At 42.5% G+C, this 19,677-nt stretch overlaps 1 protein-coding gene across 1 annotated transcript in view; it reads left to right on the top strand.

Annotated features, from left to right (window-relative positions):
- Positions 1-19,677, top strand: part of MINDY2 (MINDY lysine 48 deubiquitinase 2) — a 522,239-nt gene that overhangs the window by 396,112 nt on the left and 106,450 nt on the right. The window contains exon 6 of the mRNA XM_085643751.1: positions 928-1,070. Within this exon, the coding sequence (XP_085499877.1) occupies positions 928-1,070 (143 nt within the window). The remainder of the gene's footprint in view (positions 1-927; positions 1,071-19,677) is intronic.

Below are 19,677 nucleotides of genomic sequence, written 5' to 3'. Positions count from 1 at the left end.
ATCTTAGCGTTGGCAGGTGGGCGGTGCAGCAGGCACCCCTACCTTCAGCCAGTCTAAATTACCGCCGATATACATCACCCCCTCTCCGTCAGGAATCACAGCTTTGCGTATAAGAGCTGCTCCCGGTGAAGAAGCCTCTCTCTCCATGGCCGCATGCAGGCCATGACCACTCAGCTATGCAAATGTGTCTCCGCCGCTGGCAAGGCAGCCATTCACTCGTCACTTTGGCCCTTTGCAGCAGTCAGGAGGCCTAAATTCCCCACGACTCTCAGAAGTAGTGCCGCTGGCCTCCTGTACTCCATCCGGCCTGCGCCCCCACCCACCACTTCTCTGTGAATGCCGGCTCCTCAGGCCACAAAGTATCTTACTGGTTGCACCTGGGGGCTGGATGGCAGTCCAATCGCCTCGAAATGAATGGATAATGCACTGGCCAGTTGTGCCTCACATAATGGTTGCCATCTTGCAGCCTGGCTCTTTAGCACCCCTGTCCTCTTCTCCCCCTTGTACCTGCTTTACTGGAAACAGTGTGCCATTTAAGATGAAACTTAAATTTTTACCCAAGATTGCTGCGGAGTTTCACATTAGTCGGGTTATTTGTCTTGATTTTTCCTCCTTCATCCTTATAGGGAGGAGCAGCATTTGCGTAGACTAGACATACGCGATGTATTGCCACAACATTCGTAGACAAGTTTTTATCAGGCCGATGATAATTCAATCATTGCTTATTGTGGCAGCGATTAATGTTAATGCTTCGGCGCCTATTCACGTTTTTTTCATGTTGTAGTGTGCCTGCAGCTATTCTTTCAGTCACTAGATTTTGTTACTACGTTTAAGTGCTGCATGTTGAAATTGGTTGGTCATTCTTTAGCAGTCGGTATACATCGTAACGTATAGAACAGTTTCAACTAATGGTATTTTTTTTTTTAGGGTTGGTGACTGAACAGTTTCTCAATGCAACAGCAACTCAGCTTACTTATCATGGGCTCTGTGAACTGACTTCATCCGTTGCAGAAGGAGAGCTATGTGTATTCTTCCGGAACAATCATTTTAGCACCCTGACCAAATTTAAGGTAAGATACAGACCCACACGAACAGTCTTAACTGTAATCTTTTTCCATATTTTCCTTCTTATAGTAAACTCTTCCTAAAATTCGAATGTGATATTAATAACTTGAAGTCATTGAAAACATGTTAAGCTTTTTTTAATAATCGACATACCACTGGCCCACAGGGTAATGAACAGCCAAGAGGCTGATTTGTGTGCTCGACCAGCCTTGAGTAGCTTTGTGTAGGGTAATACTGGCATCAAATACTACTAGATAGTTGACAACACGGCACACTGGCGACATCCCTGGGTACGCCCGAGTATAGTCTCTGATTGCATCAAAATGCAATGCCTACCAATTCAGTATGGAGGTAAAAGCAATATTCTGGATAGTAGGCGTGCATGGACCCGCACACTGTAAGAAAGAGCCACTCAAGATGGTGGCTTTGCTGTCAATACCAAAAGCCTGTGCCAGAGTCTGAGAGTGGGGAGAGTTCTGGTCCTCTTGGAGATCTGGCTAAGGATAAACAGTTCACGGTTGCAGCGTCAGACTAGGAACACTAGGAAAGGGCTCCGACACACAGGAAGAAACCTCTCCTCTGCATTTTTAAGGTGCTGGGTGAAAAATCGGGATTTTCTTTCAAACAGTATGGAACTGTGTGTCCTTAGAAACTTGTGGCAGGGGTCTTCTCAATAGTAATAGGTGTTTACATTGTCCTTACACACTGACCGGTTATTGTTAACATATTAAATGACCAATCCTTCACTAGTCACAATCAGGCATTTGTGGGTTTGGGTTTGCAATAGCCAGAAGGGTTTGCCCAAAGCAGTTAAATGATATAGCCTTATTAAATGGAAAGCAGAACTTGACCAGTTTAGATCCCTTGAAAAAACAAATCTGAGGCCTGCAGTTGTCTGCAAAATCACAGTAAGATATGGGGACTGTGCATAGAGCACTGAGGCACGCTTGCTTAAAAAGCCTCCTGTCGTATGAACAAAATGTTATGCTTATTAAAAACTATTTCTACTGTTCACTGTATATTGAAAAGTCATGCTCACTTGGTACTCCTATAAGAGTGTGTAAACGCCAAGCTGTGATGTACTGTGTTGGATTTATTCCGTTAAATTACATATTGAAATCCTAATAAAATGGTTTATTAGAAAAACCTTCCAAACTCAAAATTGTTTTCTTTCCCACATTATCAATAGCTTGAAACTGATCTACGTTTTGAAGACCATGAGGGGTTTCTTGTGTGCGTTTGTGTGTATGTTGTGCACATGTATTTGTATGTATGTATGTGTATTCTTGTAGTGTGGAATCAAGCCAAAAGATAGCGGAGCACTGTACAGGGTCAGAGGCAATCATATGGTCAACAAGTGATGAGCGAACTAGGTTCTAGGAGCGTAAAATGTACTGTCACTTCATTGTGATGTAGTGTTCTTTAAAGAGTAACGTCTTCAACTCGTGCTTAAATAAGTGCAGCATTTTTGTTTGTAGTAGTGTGTGATGATATGCAGACTACTGGTGTGTTGAGAGCCACCAGAAATAGTAAGCTTGTGAGCAAGATAAGTAGGGGTCTGGTGGTGGTGGCTTTGTAAATGATGCAGCAGGTTTAGAAGATGTGCTGGCTGGAAGGGGAAGTTGGTGGAGGTCTATCAGAATGGGTGTCATGTGATCATATTTCTTACGGCCCTGGGTGAGACTTGCGGCAGCGTTTAGGAGGACTTAATAGGCCCCATTGTGAAGTCTGGGAAGGCATGGAGTAGGGTATTAACTAGTATCCAGATGTAATGGTATGAGGGTTTGATTAGCACTTCTGATTGAAGTTGCTATCTGGATAAAATGGTTTTGCTTTCTTTAGAAGAGATGTCCATTTTAGATCTTCGACAATGTATTCCTTGAGGGTGAGGTTGGCGACTAGGGTGAATTCAAGTGACTGGCATTTGCTGTTGGCATTTGGAGAAAGCTGTTGGGGGCACACACATAAGGGCATCACTGACACAATATCGTAAAGTCAATGGGTTTTAGCTGGTTTCTGGCACCTTAAGAGAAGCAGCTTTGAACAACTCTTGGTCATCGAACTACCAGAATAAATTCAAACTGCTCATGTGTGATGGGCGGTAGTTCTCTGCCATTCAGACAAACGTTTAAGTTTATCAAAGTGCTGGTACACTAGCACTTTGTTGGATAGCTGGAGTTTGAAATTACAAGCAGCAGCTCTCCAAGAGATTTCACAATTCTCCAAAGCCAGTAATGCTCCAAAGCCAGTGTGATTGGTGATGGGCAGAGCTAATCACCAATTTGATGTAAGCCAGATGGTAAATGACAGTGAGCTATATTTATCAATGTATGTTTTACCAAATCATAATTTGGAATTCGAGAGTTGAAATGTATTATCACATGCAGGTTCCTAATAGCGATTTCTTAGGATTTACTTTCTAAGAGTACTTATTCACTTAAAGCTATTTGTACGCATTTGCAAATTGAGAGCGGTGCCCAGACACATCTGGTGACATCACAGTGAGGAAATACATTGTTTCACTGTCATTTTAAAGCACAGGAGCTTGCAGTCTGGACCAGTTTGGACTCCCATCTACATCTTTGTCAAAATGACAACTCAACAGGGCAGGCCAACGATTAGTCAAAAAAGTGGAAGCAAAAGTTCATCGATGATGAGATTGCTTTACTGGTGGAGGAGTGTGTAGCAATGACCAGCTATTTGCTAAAGCCCCCTTCCTGTCCCTGAAGCCACCAGAAAAGAGTATATGGAGCTAAGCTGCATGTAGGAAAGGATGAATGCTGTTGGAGTAGCATGCAGTATTCCTGAAATTCAGAAGTGGTGGTACGAGCTTTGCTCGTGCACGAGGGAAAAGCTGTACAGGAGGAGCGAGGAGCCTGCTAGCACTGAGCGGGGCCTTGTACCCAGCCACCAAAAAAAGCAATGGACGAGGCTGTTTAAAGCGCCCTCACAACTGAAGTGTCAATTCTGTATAAATTAATTACATTTAATTTGAGCTCAATTTACACATCAGTCCATTAACACTTCTGTTCCAGAAATTGCATTGTGGGATTTGCAGTTCAATTACCTTTTTGATGTTTTAGGTGTCAGAAAAAACTCAGATTTTGCCATTATGTTATACGGAAATTACATTAATACATATTTTAACTTGAACGTTTAGTACCATGATCTTGGAAAGACAAAAGATTTAAGGTGCTAACACTTCAATTTAGGCTTTTATGATGAAAAAGAAATACATATTAATGAAATTTGTATTACATTTTATACACAGCGATAGAAGACAACATTAAAGAGGAAGATGATGGTCGAAATGTGAATGATGTAGGGACTCAAAAGTCTAACAACAATTACCTTATTCAAAGAGTGAAGGTCATACCAATATTTTCTCGAACAGCTTTCCCTACAAGATGAAACAAGCCTAGATCTACTAGAACTGAATGGGCAACCTTATGATGCAGAACAAACGTTTATATCCGGAGACTCAGGAGTCAAAGATTCTTACCACTACAACCATGGCTTCCAACCAGACCTGCTGATAGAAGTGCCATATTATCTATATCAGAACTTGTGAAAAAAAGAAACTTCCGTTAGACATTCAAATCAAACCAAACAATTTGAAGCCATTAGCATCCTTGCAAGAAACATGGATGAAGGCGTGATTATTAGTATTGACAAATTGAATGAAACAATTGAGCTATTCCGTGATTCTATTGTTGAGGAGACAAAGTAACAAAATAGAAGGCATACACACTTATTTAAAATAGAGCATTTTGAAAAAACTATTGAAAATGTATAAGCTGCAGTAGGGATACTCAGACGTCGCACCATGCAAATGGAGAAAGAAATGTCCCACGGTTGCAAAGTTGTAGAAAAAAGTTTAGGACAGATTACATCAGGCCTTGAATTTTTACAAACTAAGCTAACAGTCTGGCTGACCCTGCTCTACAAAGAGAGGAAGCTTCTAGCCACAGCGGTACATATATGTCTAATGTCCTAAGATCTAGGCATACACGCAGGCAGGCTGCTGATTTAAAAGTGGATATATTGGCAACTGACCTAGAGAGGCCCACTCCCAGCAAATAAAGAAAGAGGTATTGCATGTGTAGTTTGTGAAATATAAAAGACAAGTTTATTTTTGTAACAAAAATGTGCATGTCAACATTTTATGAAATACATAATGCACAGTCCCTTTTGTGACTCTTCATATTTCCTAAAATAAACATAGAAATAAAAATGAGTTTTCGGCATTTTAAGTGTGACTACCTCATCATACACTAAATGGTTTATATTTTTACACGCTTAACTTAAAAATAATTGTTGATAAGGTAACTGCTGATCTCTATTCTAGCTGCTGCTCTGCTGACATTTTGGAAAGTTCATAGTGTGTCTTCCCCTTGGTCAGAGCTGTACTGCTCAGGCTACATTTTAAGTCCCTTGTATCTAGCTATATTGTGCAGCATTGCGTTCACTGCCAACATCTTGCATGCCAATAGAGGTTCATAAACAAGGGCTTCCCACTCTTATAACGGTAGCTAAACGTCTTCTTAAGCATGCCAAAAGGGCACTCTATAACTGCCCCTTTTAATTTGTGGCCAATATTATAACTGCTTTTACTCGTCTTACTTGAGTTGAGGAATGCGGTCAAAATACATGTGCGTTGTTCATAAACACCATCACCCTACACAAGGATAAATACAACTAAACCCACTATAATATAGTATGGAATTATTACATATAAATATGAAATGTAGAAATACCTAAAATAATCATCCCCAAAGTCTCCTCTTGCAAAGCGGTTGTATAGGGCACAGTGTCAAAAGATAAGAGTAATGGGTGGAACCTGGAAATTTAGCCACAAGGTCAGTAAAGAGCCAACATTGTAAACTGTTTGAATAGTTTAGGATTCCTGTACAAAACTTCAGTAGCACTAGGAGGGCAAATTAAGAAGTGTCCCATGAACACCTGTGAAATGGGCCACACGAAAAAAATCTATTTTTATTTGCTGCAAGTCTTGTGAACTGAGAAAATATATATATATCTTAATGTTCACCTGCATAGCATCTACAATAATGTGTACATACGCAAAAGAGCATTTTGGCAACTCCTCCGACTCTGGCAACAATGCCCTGATAGCTTCCTGAAGCTAGGCTGCAAAGTAACTGAAAGTGGGTTGGTATAGAAACACTCCTTTGTGTGTTCCTGTGCAACATAGGCTCTAACTCTGCAATTAAATCCAAAATAACAGTGCTGCTGAGCCCAAACTTGCCATATATCTCTTCTCAGTCTGCTTAAACAAAGTCACTCTGACCCTGAAAATGTGCTTCTCTTTGCCTCCTTCTGTGGTGGTGTGGAACAAACCACCTCATCCTCCTTGCCATGGCATACTGAGCAACTACTGTGGAACAAAATCAAAGTTTACACCCTTTTAGAGTTTTCACCCGATTACCACCTGCTCCCACTTGATGTTAATTTGCATGTGCCAAAACCTGATTTTGTGACCGTTCGCAACTAGCTAACCAATAGTACATTCCAAAAAAAGTAACTTAAATTTGTAGTTACAGATTGCAGGATCGAAAATAGTGAGTTGATTACAATTTGGTTCACATCACTATTTTTGCAACTGGAGTCGCAACCACTTTGATACATTCCAAAGTAACCTTTAATGGTCACTAATCTATTTCTGACAGATTTTTGAATCACAAACACTTTGTACATCTAGCCCCCACATTACATGCCTTGCATTGTAAATCACAGAGTTCATGCAATATGCATGGCTTGGCCGGCTAGAGCAGGGGGAGCCTTGACTGGAGATGGTTGAACTTAATCTAAGAAAAGGTGCAGAACACATCCAGAGCACATCCCTCTACCTCTCCCTCGCTCTGTGCCTCCTTGAGTGTGCTGACCACTGCTATAATTCTTGCACTGGCCTAATGGTGTTGATTTGATTGTCTGCATCCTTGGCATGATAATATTTAAACCTGGTATAATGCTGGTTAAAATTTGTATAGTCTTCTATGAAAAATGATGTATTTACCTGTCATGAGATGGTAATGCATGGGTGTGCAAGGCAGAATCTATCCATGTGTGACTCTAGTATATGTGAGTCATGGAAGAAATGGCAACATGATATTGGAACTCATGAAATTGAGATTACATTTTGAGATTTTTTTTTCTTCTCCTGAATGAGAGCATGTATTTCATAGGGGAAAAGGGTGTATCTTGTAAACTGGCATTACTGTGAATTCTTCTTTTAGCCAAACTGTTTGTGCTCCCAGGTTATTCTCGCTCCTGTTTCACGGGAGAGAATTCCTTCAAGCATTAATGTATAGCCCCTGCTGCTGCCTTCCACTTTGTTACTCAACATAATTGTCGATACTTGGGCAAAGTTGCCCACCAGTTTCATTCCCACATTTAGGACAGGCTCTGCCAAGTACTCATTCTGAATTTTTCAGTATTTCTGGTATGACTGCTATCTAAGGGGTACCATGTGTTCTGGTGTATACGGCAGCGAAGACTGTACCCCAATTGGCGCAGTCTACTATCAGGGGAGCTATCCCCATAGGTAAGCAAATTGTCTGATTTCTGTGTTTTTCCTTCGGGCTCGTATGGGTAAAAACTGCTTCAAGCTGTGCTGTTTTTTGTGCTATCCAGAGCAGGATTTCTTCACGATTTGCAGGAACATTTACCATTATTGCATTAAGTGTTTGTGGATCTATACTTGTGGTAGTCATGTGTGGTTGTGTAACTTGAGCAGCCACCGCAAGTTGTATTGTCACTGTCCTCATTACGTATTGTGTTGCGTTTCTGTAAATTGTTACTAAATAAATCTTTGTAAAGTTTGCACATTCCTGCTGGTGTTAGTACAGCAATGTCTGGGTGCAGTGTATATGAAGCTAATACCGGCCATGTTGCTCCTTCTCTGCTGAGCTGACCGAGTCTTACAGGTTCTGTGGTGAGGGGTAGGGCGCCTTTAAACCAATTAATGTGCTCTTGGTAAGTTAACGGGACATCTAAGTTTACGTATGGTAAATGTTCTTCAGGTGATTCATCTTCAATGTACTCATGGAACAATTTTGTGTGTCTCTCTGCAGGTGAGAATTTAACCATGAGTAGAATACCTTTGTTCTGAATGCTTCATATGCCTCGACCGCGAAAGTAACTTCTCCCGTTGCTGGGAGGCCATGTTGTAATAATTTCATGGTAACTGCCTGTCTTCAATTTACTGAACTATTTAGTCCAACTAGATGATTTCCAACGTCATAATCATGTTCAGTAATTGCTAAACTAGTAGTAGTTAACAGAAGTTTTCTAGAGAAATTGTTTGCTCAATATGGAAACCTTTATTCCTACAAGCTTGATTTAACCTACAGCCAAAAACAGGCTGTACCTACTCAGCTGAGGTGGATTTTTTCCCTTCCCACTACAGACTTCTCCGGTAAGAATGTGAGTTGGGGTCTCTGAGAGAGCATGATTGAATTACTCAGATCTGACCATTAAATAAGTGGCTAAACAACATTGGCGTCGCAATTTAGTGTAATTCCTATTTATAGATCGGAATTACGCATTGTAAGGGACAACCTAAACTAAGGGCTTGGTGTCAAGACTGATTTCAGACACTCCCGCAGGATGTCGGCCTATTTACCAGCTAGCTCATAGAGCCCCCCTGAACTGACAGGGAGTGAATGGTTTCTGGCAACAACTGAACATGACAACCCTGATTCTACCAGGGATCGTGGAAACCGTACAATACCTTTTGCTCAGTCACTTGTGCTTTCTGATTCTCAGAGGAAAATACAGAGAATACACAATGGGACGTTTTCAATAACATTTATTGAACAAACGTTATTCTTTCATAAAATACCTGTGCTGCAATAATTAGGAGACAGAAGCAGATTAAAGTGATTACGAGCACCAAAATCGTAAATAGTAGGTTGAGTACTACCATGGTGCTAAAACAGTGTATATATGCAGGCATTTAAACAAAGCAATAATCTAGCGTACTCCTATGATGCAAACCCTAGTCTAAATTTACCTAGAGTGTATGTAGGTGTAGAGTCAATAAGCCCTTCACGGGACAATCTAACCCCTTTACTTGATGGGGAAAAAGTGAAGAATCTCGTTTTGGTCATGAGCTGGACACCCCTCATGAGATGTCAGGCTGCTGCGTGGTGATCTCTCAGCATGAATGGAACTGCAGTGGCAGTGCCTCCTCTCCCACTCTATCAGGATGCTCTTCTCTTAAATTAGGAAGCAGCCTTGCGATGTATTCGTAGATTAGTGATGTTATGGATATCTAGATAGTCTTGTCACCCCGTGGATGATTGTGCTGACATTTGTGCACAATAAGAAAAAAGACCTTGTACATGATGTTCAGGGCGTTGTGATAATGTTGCGCAAAGTCAAATGTAAAACAAGTTTAGTTTCAGAGAAACCAAACCAGCATTGTCGTGCGTGCAAATGTAGGCCAAATGTCACAGCTTGGAAAATGTGTATTTGTGAGGACAATGTAACAAATATGCTACTTGGCTACAATTGGCCTAACTCAGGAATATAACACAGATATGAAGGACTGAATCCTCAGTCAGACTTTGTACATCCCTTGGTCACAGGATAGCTTAATGATGGAGCACCTCTCAATGCAATACAATACAACAATACTGAATCAAATTAATTGTTAATCTTTGATACTACAAGCCCTACAACGTTTGGATGTCTGATTCCAATTCCACTAGTGCCATTATAAAAGCTGGCATACTCCTGGGACTAGTTAGTATCTTATTTGTGCAATTTTGTTTCTATGTTAACCCACCATCCTCTTTCTTCAACATCGATTGATTATGCTTCAAAGCTATGATTTTAAACCATGCACTTTTGGCTTGTTCCGTTTGCTGAGTTTGACGTTCATACACTCTGTATCTTGTGTTTGGCGCATAGTCGTCTGGTACGTGTGTGCTCTTTGTATTACCATATTTTTAAAGGCTTCTACAGGAACGCCTGGCCTGCATCAGTAGATAAAGAGACATCTGATTGTATCTTCAGGAACACCTGTCGGGTGAGAACATGTCACCTGCTGGTGGGGTTGGAAGGCATGCCACATGGATTTTATGTTCACTGTCATCTGCAAGTAAAGCTAGTTACCATGTGGATGGTGAAAATGAATGCTTGCAAGAATGTTCTTCCATGTTATTAGACAACTTGCTCCAACCAAATCATTGTCCAGGAAAATGGGAGTTATGGTCTTGTCTTGGGAGTGTGAGAGCACCTCAACTTTTCTAGACTTCACTGTCTGTGGAGTTCCCAAGCTGCAGGTGTATGAAGGATTGAGATATTCGCTCTTATAGGTTGTATTGCTTTGGGCCTTATGTATTGACCGGTTGAGCCAGCTTCTGGAGATTTGCACTCTGTGGTCAAGCACCTCTTCCCTTGTAGGTGGTTTCTTTTGAAGTCCCAGCAAAATCAAGTAGGTGTATCTTCTGGCTACTTTCGCAAAAAGCAGGATGGAATTGGAATAGCAAAGTGACACCTGTACCCAGCATATAATCCTCGTTGGGCACTCGATCACTTCCTTGTTGGGAGGTTGCCCTATCTCCAAAGGCATGCTGCGCTAAATAGTAAGTGACACCATCTTCTCTATCATTATACCTTCAGATGGAAAAAGATTTGGCTCTTTGACACTGTTAAGTAAAGGCAGCTTAGAATTTACAGGGAGCACATCAATGTTTTCCATGCCCTCTTTAGTGATAGAGGCAGGAAGTACGCCATTGGTTCCAAAAAGATGTTAACCCTCTCCTGCCAGTAGTTTTATTTCAATACCATATACAGTGGCCATCAAATAACATTCAGCTGCCTAAGGGAGTTTATAGGAAATTTAAATAAATGGATATGATTGATGGCACATAGGGTGTGGTCATTACAAAAGCTGTTTTTTAATTCAGACTACATTTAATTAATTTATCATATGGTTGCACTTGTAAAGTGTACAGGTGGGGATTCGTTTTTAATCACATAGGTGAATCTGTCAACACAGCTTTGTAAGGCACAATAAATTATCATAAAAGACTTCAACAAATAAAACCAAATGCCCAAATATCAAAAACAAAGTACATTTCAGATCAATCACCATTACAACCACAACCTTTAAATAATGGCAAGCCATAAAACTATTGCTGTTTTACTAAAACATGATAGTTAAAACCCTTAATATTATAATCAAGCAATGTTGGATAAGATCTAAACCTCAAATAAACACCATCTTACTAACCTGTCTTAAAAGATTGGCTAAAGTAAAGCAAATAAAAGGGGAATGCCATTTTTTGTAAATACACAGGAGCAAGTTTATATTGCGTAAAATGTAAGTGTTTCAACAAAGCAGTAATAAAACCTTTGTCCAGTGTCACATAAAAATCACAGTAACCTCCGTATTTTCATCATTAAAAAATGCTACTTGAAGATGTACCATATTAAAACAAAATCTGATCAATAAACATCTTACACCGTACATTTGAAAAGAATTATCGCTTTGAAATAAGTATTTTTACTAAAAGACACTGCCTTTTATTTATGTTTTGGTTTTTAAAACCTAAATAAAAGGCATTCTCATTTCCAATACTAATAGCTTAAACTCTCGCAAAAGCGAGTCTTATTGCATTGCAAATGCTTGTATTTACTGCCCGTGTAAACACAGTGCAAACACTTACCTGGAATCAACACGGTTATCAGATGCATGTGTCTGTTTGTACCCTTTGCAGAGTGTATGCCTCCTTCATGTGCGGCTACCAGCTCTCCAGATAATAGAGTGTCCAGGGCATGCACCAGACTACACCCTTTGAACACCAGAGGGATTGCAAACTATTGTGGCTCGTTATCACGGAACCTGTCAAATAAACAATCACTTACCTGCGTTTTACAGGTTCTTTTTTCCTGGAAAACAGAGGTTTCTGTTTACTCATTCCGAGTCTGAGAAAACAGGTTCACAAGGAGCAGTTCTATTGCTTTCTACCCCAATTCCAGCGATAGTAAAACCACAAAAGAGTGGTGTTTTAACGTTATCTGCTTTTTGCCCTACTGGATGTTCCCTTCCACCCCAAAATACATCACAGTAACAGCAGCAAAACCTAAGATCACAAAAGTATTGTCCATGGATGGGGAAGAGGGAGAATATGTGCTAGTGTTGGTGAGAGTCTGTCCTGAAATTTGGTGGACAGGTAGAGCTTACGTTTGAGGAGCCTCGTTTTCTGGGTTAGGTGGACAGTTGTGGCACCGTCTACACTTGGTTTTAGAGACAGTTGGTGCTGGAGCTCGGTGTGGGGGGGGCACTGTGCTGAGGCTTTAGAATACTGCTGGGGCGTCAGTCTGTGGTTCGGCTTAGGGGACTGTCAGAGCAGAGGCTTGTCAGACAGTCTGTACTAGGGCATAGAGACAGTGCGCGTTGAAACATCGGAGAAAGTTGTGGTTGCGCTTGCGAGGCAGTCTGTTCTAGGGCATGGCACACACTTCACACAGGGACTTGCGAGACAGTGAGCACCTGTGGTGGGGTTTTGTAACAGTTTGCTGGGGCGTGCGTTGAGTGTGAGTTGAGGCTTAGCAGACAGTTTTGGTGGGAGCTTGTGAACTGGTTGGTGACGGGCTTGGGGCGCAGTGTGTGCTGAATTTAGGAGACAGTCAAAGCAGCAGCATGCGAGACAGTATGTGCTGGGGGATGGGCGTAGACTGTGTTGAGGATCATGAGACAGTCTGTGCCGAGGATCATGAGACAGTCTGTGCCGGGGTCAGTCGGTGCTAGGCTGGGCTACAATTTGTACTAGAAATTAAAAGACAGTCAGTGCCGAGGTGAACACCTGTGTTGGGATTTACGAGAAAGTTCGTCCGGGAGTGGAGACGGGTTCCTTGATTTTGTCAAACTCAAGCACGCTATTTGGAAAACATTTCAGGGAAATACGTATTTTGTGTGTTTCAGAGGCGCACACATAACTGACAGGGAAGGGGACCGCGCACTTACCGCCGAAGCATCTCCGTTGTGGAAGTTATTGCCATTCTGGCTCTCCTCCTCGTTCTGCACGGTGGCGACATCTTTAGCGGAAGCACCCCAGCTTCACCGCCCGCATCTTCTAGCGGTCGATACACATGCTGCTTGGTGACGCGGGCTCCTTCCTCAGTAAGCCCCGCCCACAGTCAGGCTTGGCTCCTGCCTTGCTTCCGCCCCCAGGCACCTGGATACGGAGCGAAGTCTCCACAACAGCCCCGGCTCCGGGAAGAATTTACTGGTCTCCCATACACAATCAAGCACTAGTATAAGAAGCATTGGCTTTGCAAGTGTCCTGGCAGCATTAAAAGTGAAAGGCGCACAGCGCACTGAATATAAACAAAACACGCTGCACTTTTGGCGTGCATGCGTACTATGTAAGGCACTACTTTAAAAACAAGCATTTGCAATGCAATAGAACTCTCATTTACGCAAGTTCTATTTCATCTTAAAAGGGAGTAAGGGCGGACAAAAAGGCACGAACAGGAGTGCGGGGGGGGGGGTGGTAGGCCGAGAAGTCAAGGACTGCGGGAGGGGACGGGGGGAGGCACAGGAACCAAATAGTGTTGGGGCAGGAAAGGGGCCAGTAGCTGTGGAAGGATACAAATGACGACATGGCCTTCTTGAGGAGGGACAAACAACCCTCAAACTAGTCGGAAGGCAGTATTTAAGACAAAAGCCAATGAAAAAAATGGGTGGAGAGTGGGCGGAGCTTCCACTCTATACTGTATACTGCATGTCCCAACGAGACAGCGCATGCACTGCCTAGGCGAGACCTAAAAAGGGCAGAAGTCTCTGTCCAATTTAGGATATTTGACATCTCAATTCTTTCCTGCGCAAGGGCAAATCCAAGATGTTCATGCTGCCCAAGTTCTATGTGCCCTGGATCTAGGTGATTGGATGGTGGCAGTGGACATTCAGGGGACCCATTTGCATATCCCCATGTGCTCCTTTTCAGTCTCAGCAGTGCCCCTCGGGTGTTTCACGAAGATGTTGGCAGTGGTTGCAGCGTACCTTTGGAGGTTGGGAATCCCAGTCTTACTCTTTCTTTGATGACTGGCTGTTGAAGACTGGTTTGTCAATCTGTCATGGACCATCTCGAGATTATGGTAAACGACTCAGATCTCTGAAAGTAGCAATCAATGTGCCAAAGACACACCGGACCCCTTTACAGAAATATCCTTGGATCTATCACACTTGGCTCAAACAAGCAGCAACATCATCGGCAGAAGCAGCCTTATCAGTGTAAATCCAACATAGGAAAAGTTGTCCAAACCTATCTGCATAGAAACGTCCAGCAAAATAGTAACCCCCCCCCCCCCCACCCCCCCATTCAGAGGGGTACTGAAAATTGCAAAAATGGGTACTTTTTCAGGGTAAGGTCTTGTCTTCAAAGCATTCCTCAAAATTATCCTTCTAATACCATCGGGAGCAGCTCAAACACGAAGTAGGGACTTTCTTGGAAAAAGAAAAGATTATGGCCCTGATCACCAAAAAAGAATAGGGAATTTATTCCTGTTACTCTTATCCTTAATAAAGGGACACAAACAAGCTGGAGACCTTCTCAATCTGAAGACAACAGTCAAATGGGTAAAAAGTGACCTTGCTTGCTTTACACCAGATTTTACCTCCCTTGCATCAGAGGGATTAGATCTATGCTATGGACTGACAGGATGCATATTTTCACATTCTAGTTGCTACAAAGCATGAGCAGTTCCTAAGGTTCCTGATGGGCAATGATGACTCCTAACATAACGTCCTGCCATTCTGCCTGAAGTCAGATCCAAGAGCCTTTTCCAAGTGTTTGGCAGTAGTAGCAGCATACTGGAGGAAGAAGAAAGTAATAGTCTACTGTCCTCTAAATGATTGACTGATCAACAATTCAACATTTTCAGATTACTATGTCTGTCCTTTTTCAGCTACGGTTGCAAGTCTACCTTGTCAAATGAACATTGGACTCAATTCTGTCCACCTTGATGCTTTAGGTCCCAAAAGTGTTATACTCTGGAAAAGCAGCAGTTATCTGTACTGGGGTCAATGGGTTCATCCATTTTACTAGTCTCTCATGCTCAACTGCATATCAGGGCACTTCAGTAACCACTAGAAAATCTGTGGTACCAGTTCCTGAGCAGATGGAAGGCACTGTGACTACTACATTATACAATTTAAGGCATTCCATTTGAAGTACCTGTTGCAGGGAGTACCTTTCAATTAGGATATCCCAATGCAGAATGCTTTGCTCATGGAAGTTGATGCTAACATGGATCAACTTCAACTGCTGAGGGCATGGTGTGAGAAAGATGTCTTGTATCAACCCTCTAGAGGTGAAAGCAGTCAATCTGGCCCAGCTTTCAAGACCTACTCTCAACTGATACAAACAGACAATATAACAAAAAAGTAGTTTGACTAAGCAAGAAGAAACACATTCCAAACTCAATTGATTTTGAAGTGGCTCCTATCCAGGAACCTGTAGATTACAGCTTTCCATCTAACTTGTATTTAACATGCTGAGGCAGAACCTTCCAAGTAAATCATGAGTGGGTAGAACATGAGTAAGTGCTGCAAAACATTTTCCACAAGAAGGCCTATCCTCAGATTAACCTTTATGCAGCTGCAGGAGACAAAAATGCCCAAACTTAATCTTGAGGTGCTGTTAACTGGAGACAAAGGAGGAATACACCTTTGACAGTCTGGTCAGGAATGTTTCTATACCCTGTAGTCCAATACTCCGAATTCCAATGTCCTATCCAAATACCTTGATATCCTTATAGCTCCAGAGTGGGCACGCCCATGGTGGTTCATTGCCCTTCTACATGTGTCGGATTGCCCATACTTGAGGCTGCCAGGCAGGCCAGGTTTCCTACACACATTAAATGTCTGATCCTGCGTCCCACCCTTTCATCTTTGAACTTAGAAGCTTAGCTCCTGAATGCCTACGTTATGGGCATTTAAAGCTATCCCACAACTATATTAACATTCTGTACGAACCAAAATGTCAGTTAACTAGAACTTACCTGCACTTTTAAATAGAAGAGTTTCTGCCTATGGTGGTACCAGCACTCCTGTGGTCTGAGCAACACTTACCTCCTCCAGGAGAGGTACCTAAATCTGTCTGCTCCTTATCTTTGTGTATTTCCATTTGTTATATCTGTCTAGTGACAGGACACCTTCTTTTATTTATTTGGCAGATGAAAGTTCCACCATTATTTGATTAATGTACACTTGGCAGCCATTAGACCCTATATTAAAGATAGTTCACAAACCTCTTTTTTCAAAGTGCTAGTGGTCAAGGATTTTATGGCATGACACAGAGGCTAACATTATGCAAATCTCCTTTATTCCCAGCTCACATCAGCAACAATTGAAGAATATAGAACTATGATAACATTCCAGTAGGCTATAAGTTTCCCCCCCCCACACATAGTATTCTTCCTTCTTTGTTGCTGCTGCTCACAAGATAGGTACAGTCTATTTTCTTTACTACATATTTTACCCTACTTATGCTGTTCACCCCACTCTTCCCTATAGATAACTTGTCACCCTGCTACTAATGTAATGATTAATATTCAACTAGTGTAATTATAACCATTAATTTACTAGCGAATGTAGGGTAGTTGGAGTTTGGAGTAACAAAATTACCAAATACTTTATCGTCGGGCCGGAGGTATCCTCCCTCTGCACCCTAGATACCCCCCTCAGTTATTTGAGGCCGAGAAACAATATTACTTTACTTTTGGGAAGCTGACCCCCACCCCTGCGCGCTCCTCGCCGCAGATCGGGGTATGCATCCTTTGAAATCCAGAAAGGACGAAAGTGCACTGGCTCCCACGGCAGTGCCACAATAATGGTACGCCGGGAGCCAGGCAACTGGACATTGCTGTTTCTGAACTAACAGCATGGCCCGGCAATACGTAAACACTCAACCCTGCAATACACAGACAAGCCCCTCCTTCCTTCCCCCGAGTGCACAAGTGCATATTGCTTTGCGGACGGCCTCGGGGTGGACTCAAACGACACCACGAACTCCGGCAGGCCTTGGACTAAAAGCTGCCGGAGCGAATAAAAAAGAGAGTCAAAGAATGAAACACCGGCCTTAACAGGCCTAAATAAAACATTTAAAAAGGGAAAAAGGTGTGTATCCCTAACCAGACACATCAAAATAAACCAAGGACAACAATATTTGAGGAAAGATCCTTAGGAATGGGAAATAAGATTACTTCTAACTAGGCAGCCATTTTATTAGTTTGGGAATGAACACTCCTTCACTAGAGCAGCCATTTTATGCTAATAAGCATTGTCACTGCATTCTGGCAGTTGTAGTTCAATTGACTGAGAGAACTGCTCATCTGCGAAGAGTCCAAGGAACATCAATATTTATCTCCCATCATGTCACTTGGGCCCACTGGGAACACCATGGAAGACAAACTGGAAGGTCTTATTAATAAAGCCCTAGACAAGGTAATGGGGTCACTAGATGATGCAATTGATTAAAAATTGGAGATACTCTCCAAGCAAGGTTGGCCAGTTGCTGGCACCAGACACCTGAGGGGGTAGATAGGGCAGTTAAGGCCCAGAGGAAACGAGGTGGAGGAGATAATGAGCCAAAAGGGGCTAAAAATGCTAAAGAGTTAAACAAAATGACTTCACGCTCTGGCGGTGACACGGATGGTGGGCAAGAAGAAGGTCCAGAATTGCCTATTAACATTGACAGTGAGGAGGAGCTAGAGGATGAAATCAGCCTCTCCTACTGCTCCGACTTCGACACAGATGTCTAACAGATAGAGGCAAGAGATTTGGGTACATCTGACGAGGCATCCAAGGCCTCTGGGTCTAAAATGGGTATCACAGACCCATTCGGGGAAAGCTTGTTCAACTCATTCCTTATCAAACAACCCCTATTCCCAGAGTGGACCCCTTCCGAACATATTGGAGAGTACCTATCCTTTTGGCTGAGAAAAAAAATACCCAAAGAGGTTAGATCCCGCCTGAGATGTGTATGCCCATGCCCCTCACTCCAACATAAAATTGCGTCAACACCAGACCTAGACGCTAAGGTAGTGACATTCATCACAAAAGGAGGGAAAGACCCCAGAAAGGGTCTGGACAAAGGACTAAAGTCCTGCCAGGACCGGCTACTAGATATTACTGAACCATTAACCAAAATGTTTGAGGTGGCTGAGGCAGCCTACCTAGAAGATACACTTATAGACCCCAAAGAATTATGCCAGTGGGCACCAAGAGCGGTGTGCCTTCTAGAGAACGCTAACACTGCATTGTCCTACGAGAGAAGGAAAATCATACTTCTCAAAATTGACCCCAAGCTAGTGGAACTGGCCACTAAAGAAGGAGCTACCTGCCAGGGCCCACACTTCGGGGACGATTTCATCAGAGACCTGTCCAAATACCTAGGAGCATTCAGCTCCATCCAGAAGTACCAGAAAGACATAAAAAAAGTTTTCCATGATAGTTTTTGGCAGGGCCGGGAGAACATGGGGTCGGTTCCCCAGCCGCGGCAAAAGCTTCTCAAGACCATATCTGGGACGCAGACCAAGATTCTCAAACCCCAACTCTGCTTCAACATTCTACTCTCAGAAGCAGAGGTTCTGTGGGAGAGGCTTCAGAGGAGAGCGAAGACAAAGAACCTTTGCAACAGGGAGGACTTAGGAAAGACCCTTTAGATACTCCTATAAAGGTGGGAGGTAGACTAACCCAATTCTCTTGGAATTGGAACTTGGTGAATCAAGACCCATGGGTTATACAGACAGTGAAGGGGTGCAAGATAGAATTTATAGGCATACCAACACACAGGAAATAATTTTCTCTCGGAAAGACACAGCACTAGTTTAACTAGAAGTAGAGGACTTATTGAGCAAAGGGGCAATTTGAAAGGGGACAGAACTAGGTTTTATCAGCAACATCTTTTTAGTGGAAAAGAAGGACATAGGTATGAGACTAGTAATAAATCTAAAAGAACTGACCCCAAGGGTGACCTACCACGACTTTAAACTGGAAGGGATGCACCTCCAAAGAGATATACTGCGGAAAGTGGACAAGCTAACCTGTCTAGACCTAAAAGATGCATACCTAACTATACCAATTTGGCAACCTCATCAAAAATACCTCCAATTCACTTGGAAGGGCAAACTGTGGCAATTCTGCAGCCTCCCTTTTGGTCTCTCCTCAACCCCATGGTGCTTTAGGAAGGTACTACGACCTGTAACGGGTTGGCTAAGAGCAAGAGGGGTAAGACTTATCCTATTTCTAGATGACATTCTGATTATGGCCCAAACAAGGCAGATGGTTTCACCTCACACAGAACTTACCATAAACATTTTAGAACACCTGGGTTTTTCATAAACAAGAAAAAATCCTGTGTAATACCATGTCAGGAAATGCAATTCTTGGGATTCATGGTAAACACCATACAGATATAATTAAAATTACCAGGGGAAAAATTGAGAAAAAAAAGCAAAGAATTGAGGAAAATGTTAAGAAAGGAATTCCCCCTAAGGGCCCTAACGAAGTTCATAGGTCTACTATCCTCAACAATCCAAGCAATCTACCCAGGTCCCCAATACTACTGAGCACTA

This window comes from Triturus cristatus, chromosome 3_1 (assembly GCF_964204655.1).
Source record: "Triturus cristatus chromosome 3_1, aTriCri1.1, whole genome shotgun sequence".
NCBI lineage: Eukaryota > Metazoa > Chordata > Amphibia > Caudata > Salamandridae > Triturus > Triturus cristatus.
This window is presented reverse-complemented; position numbering and strand designations above follow the sequence as displayed.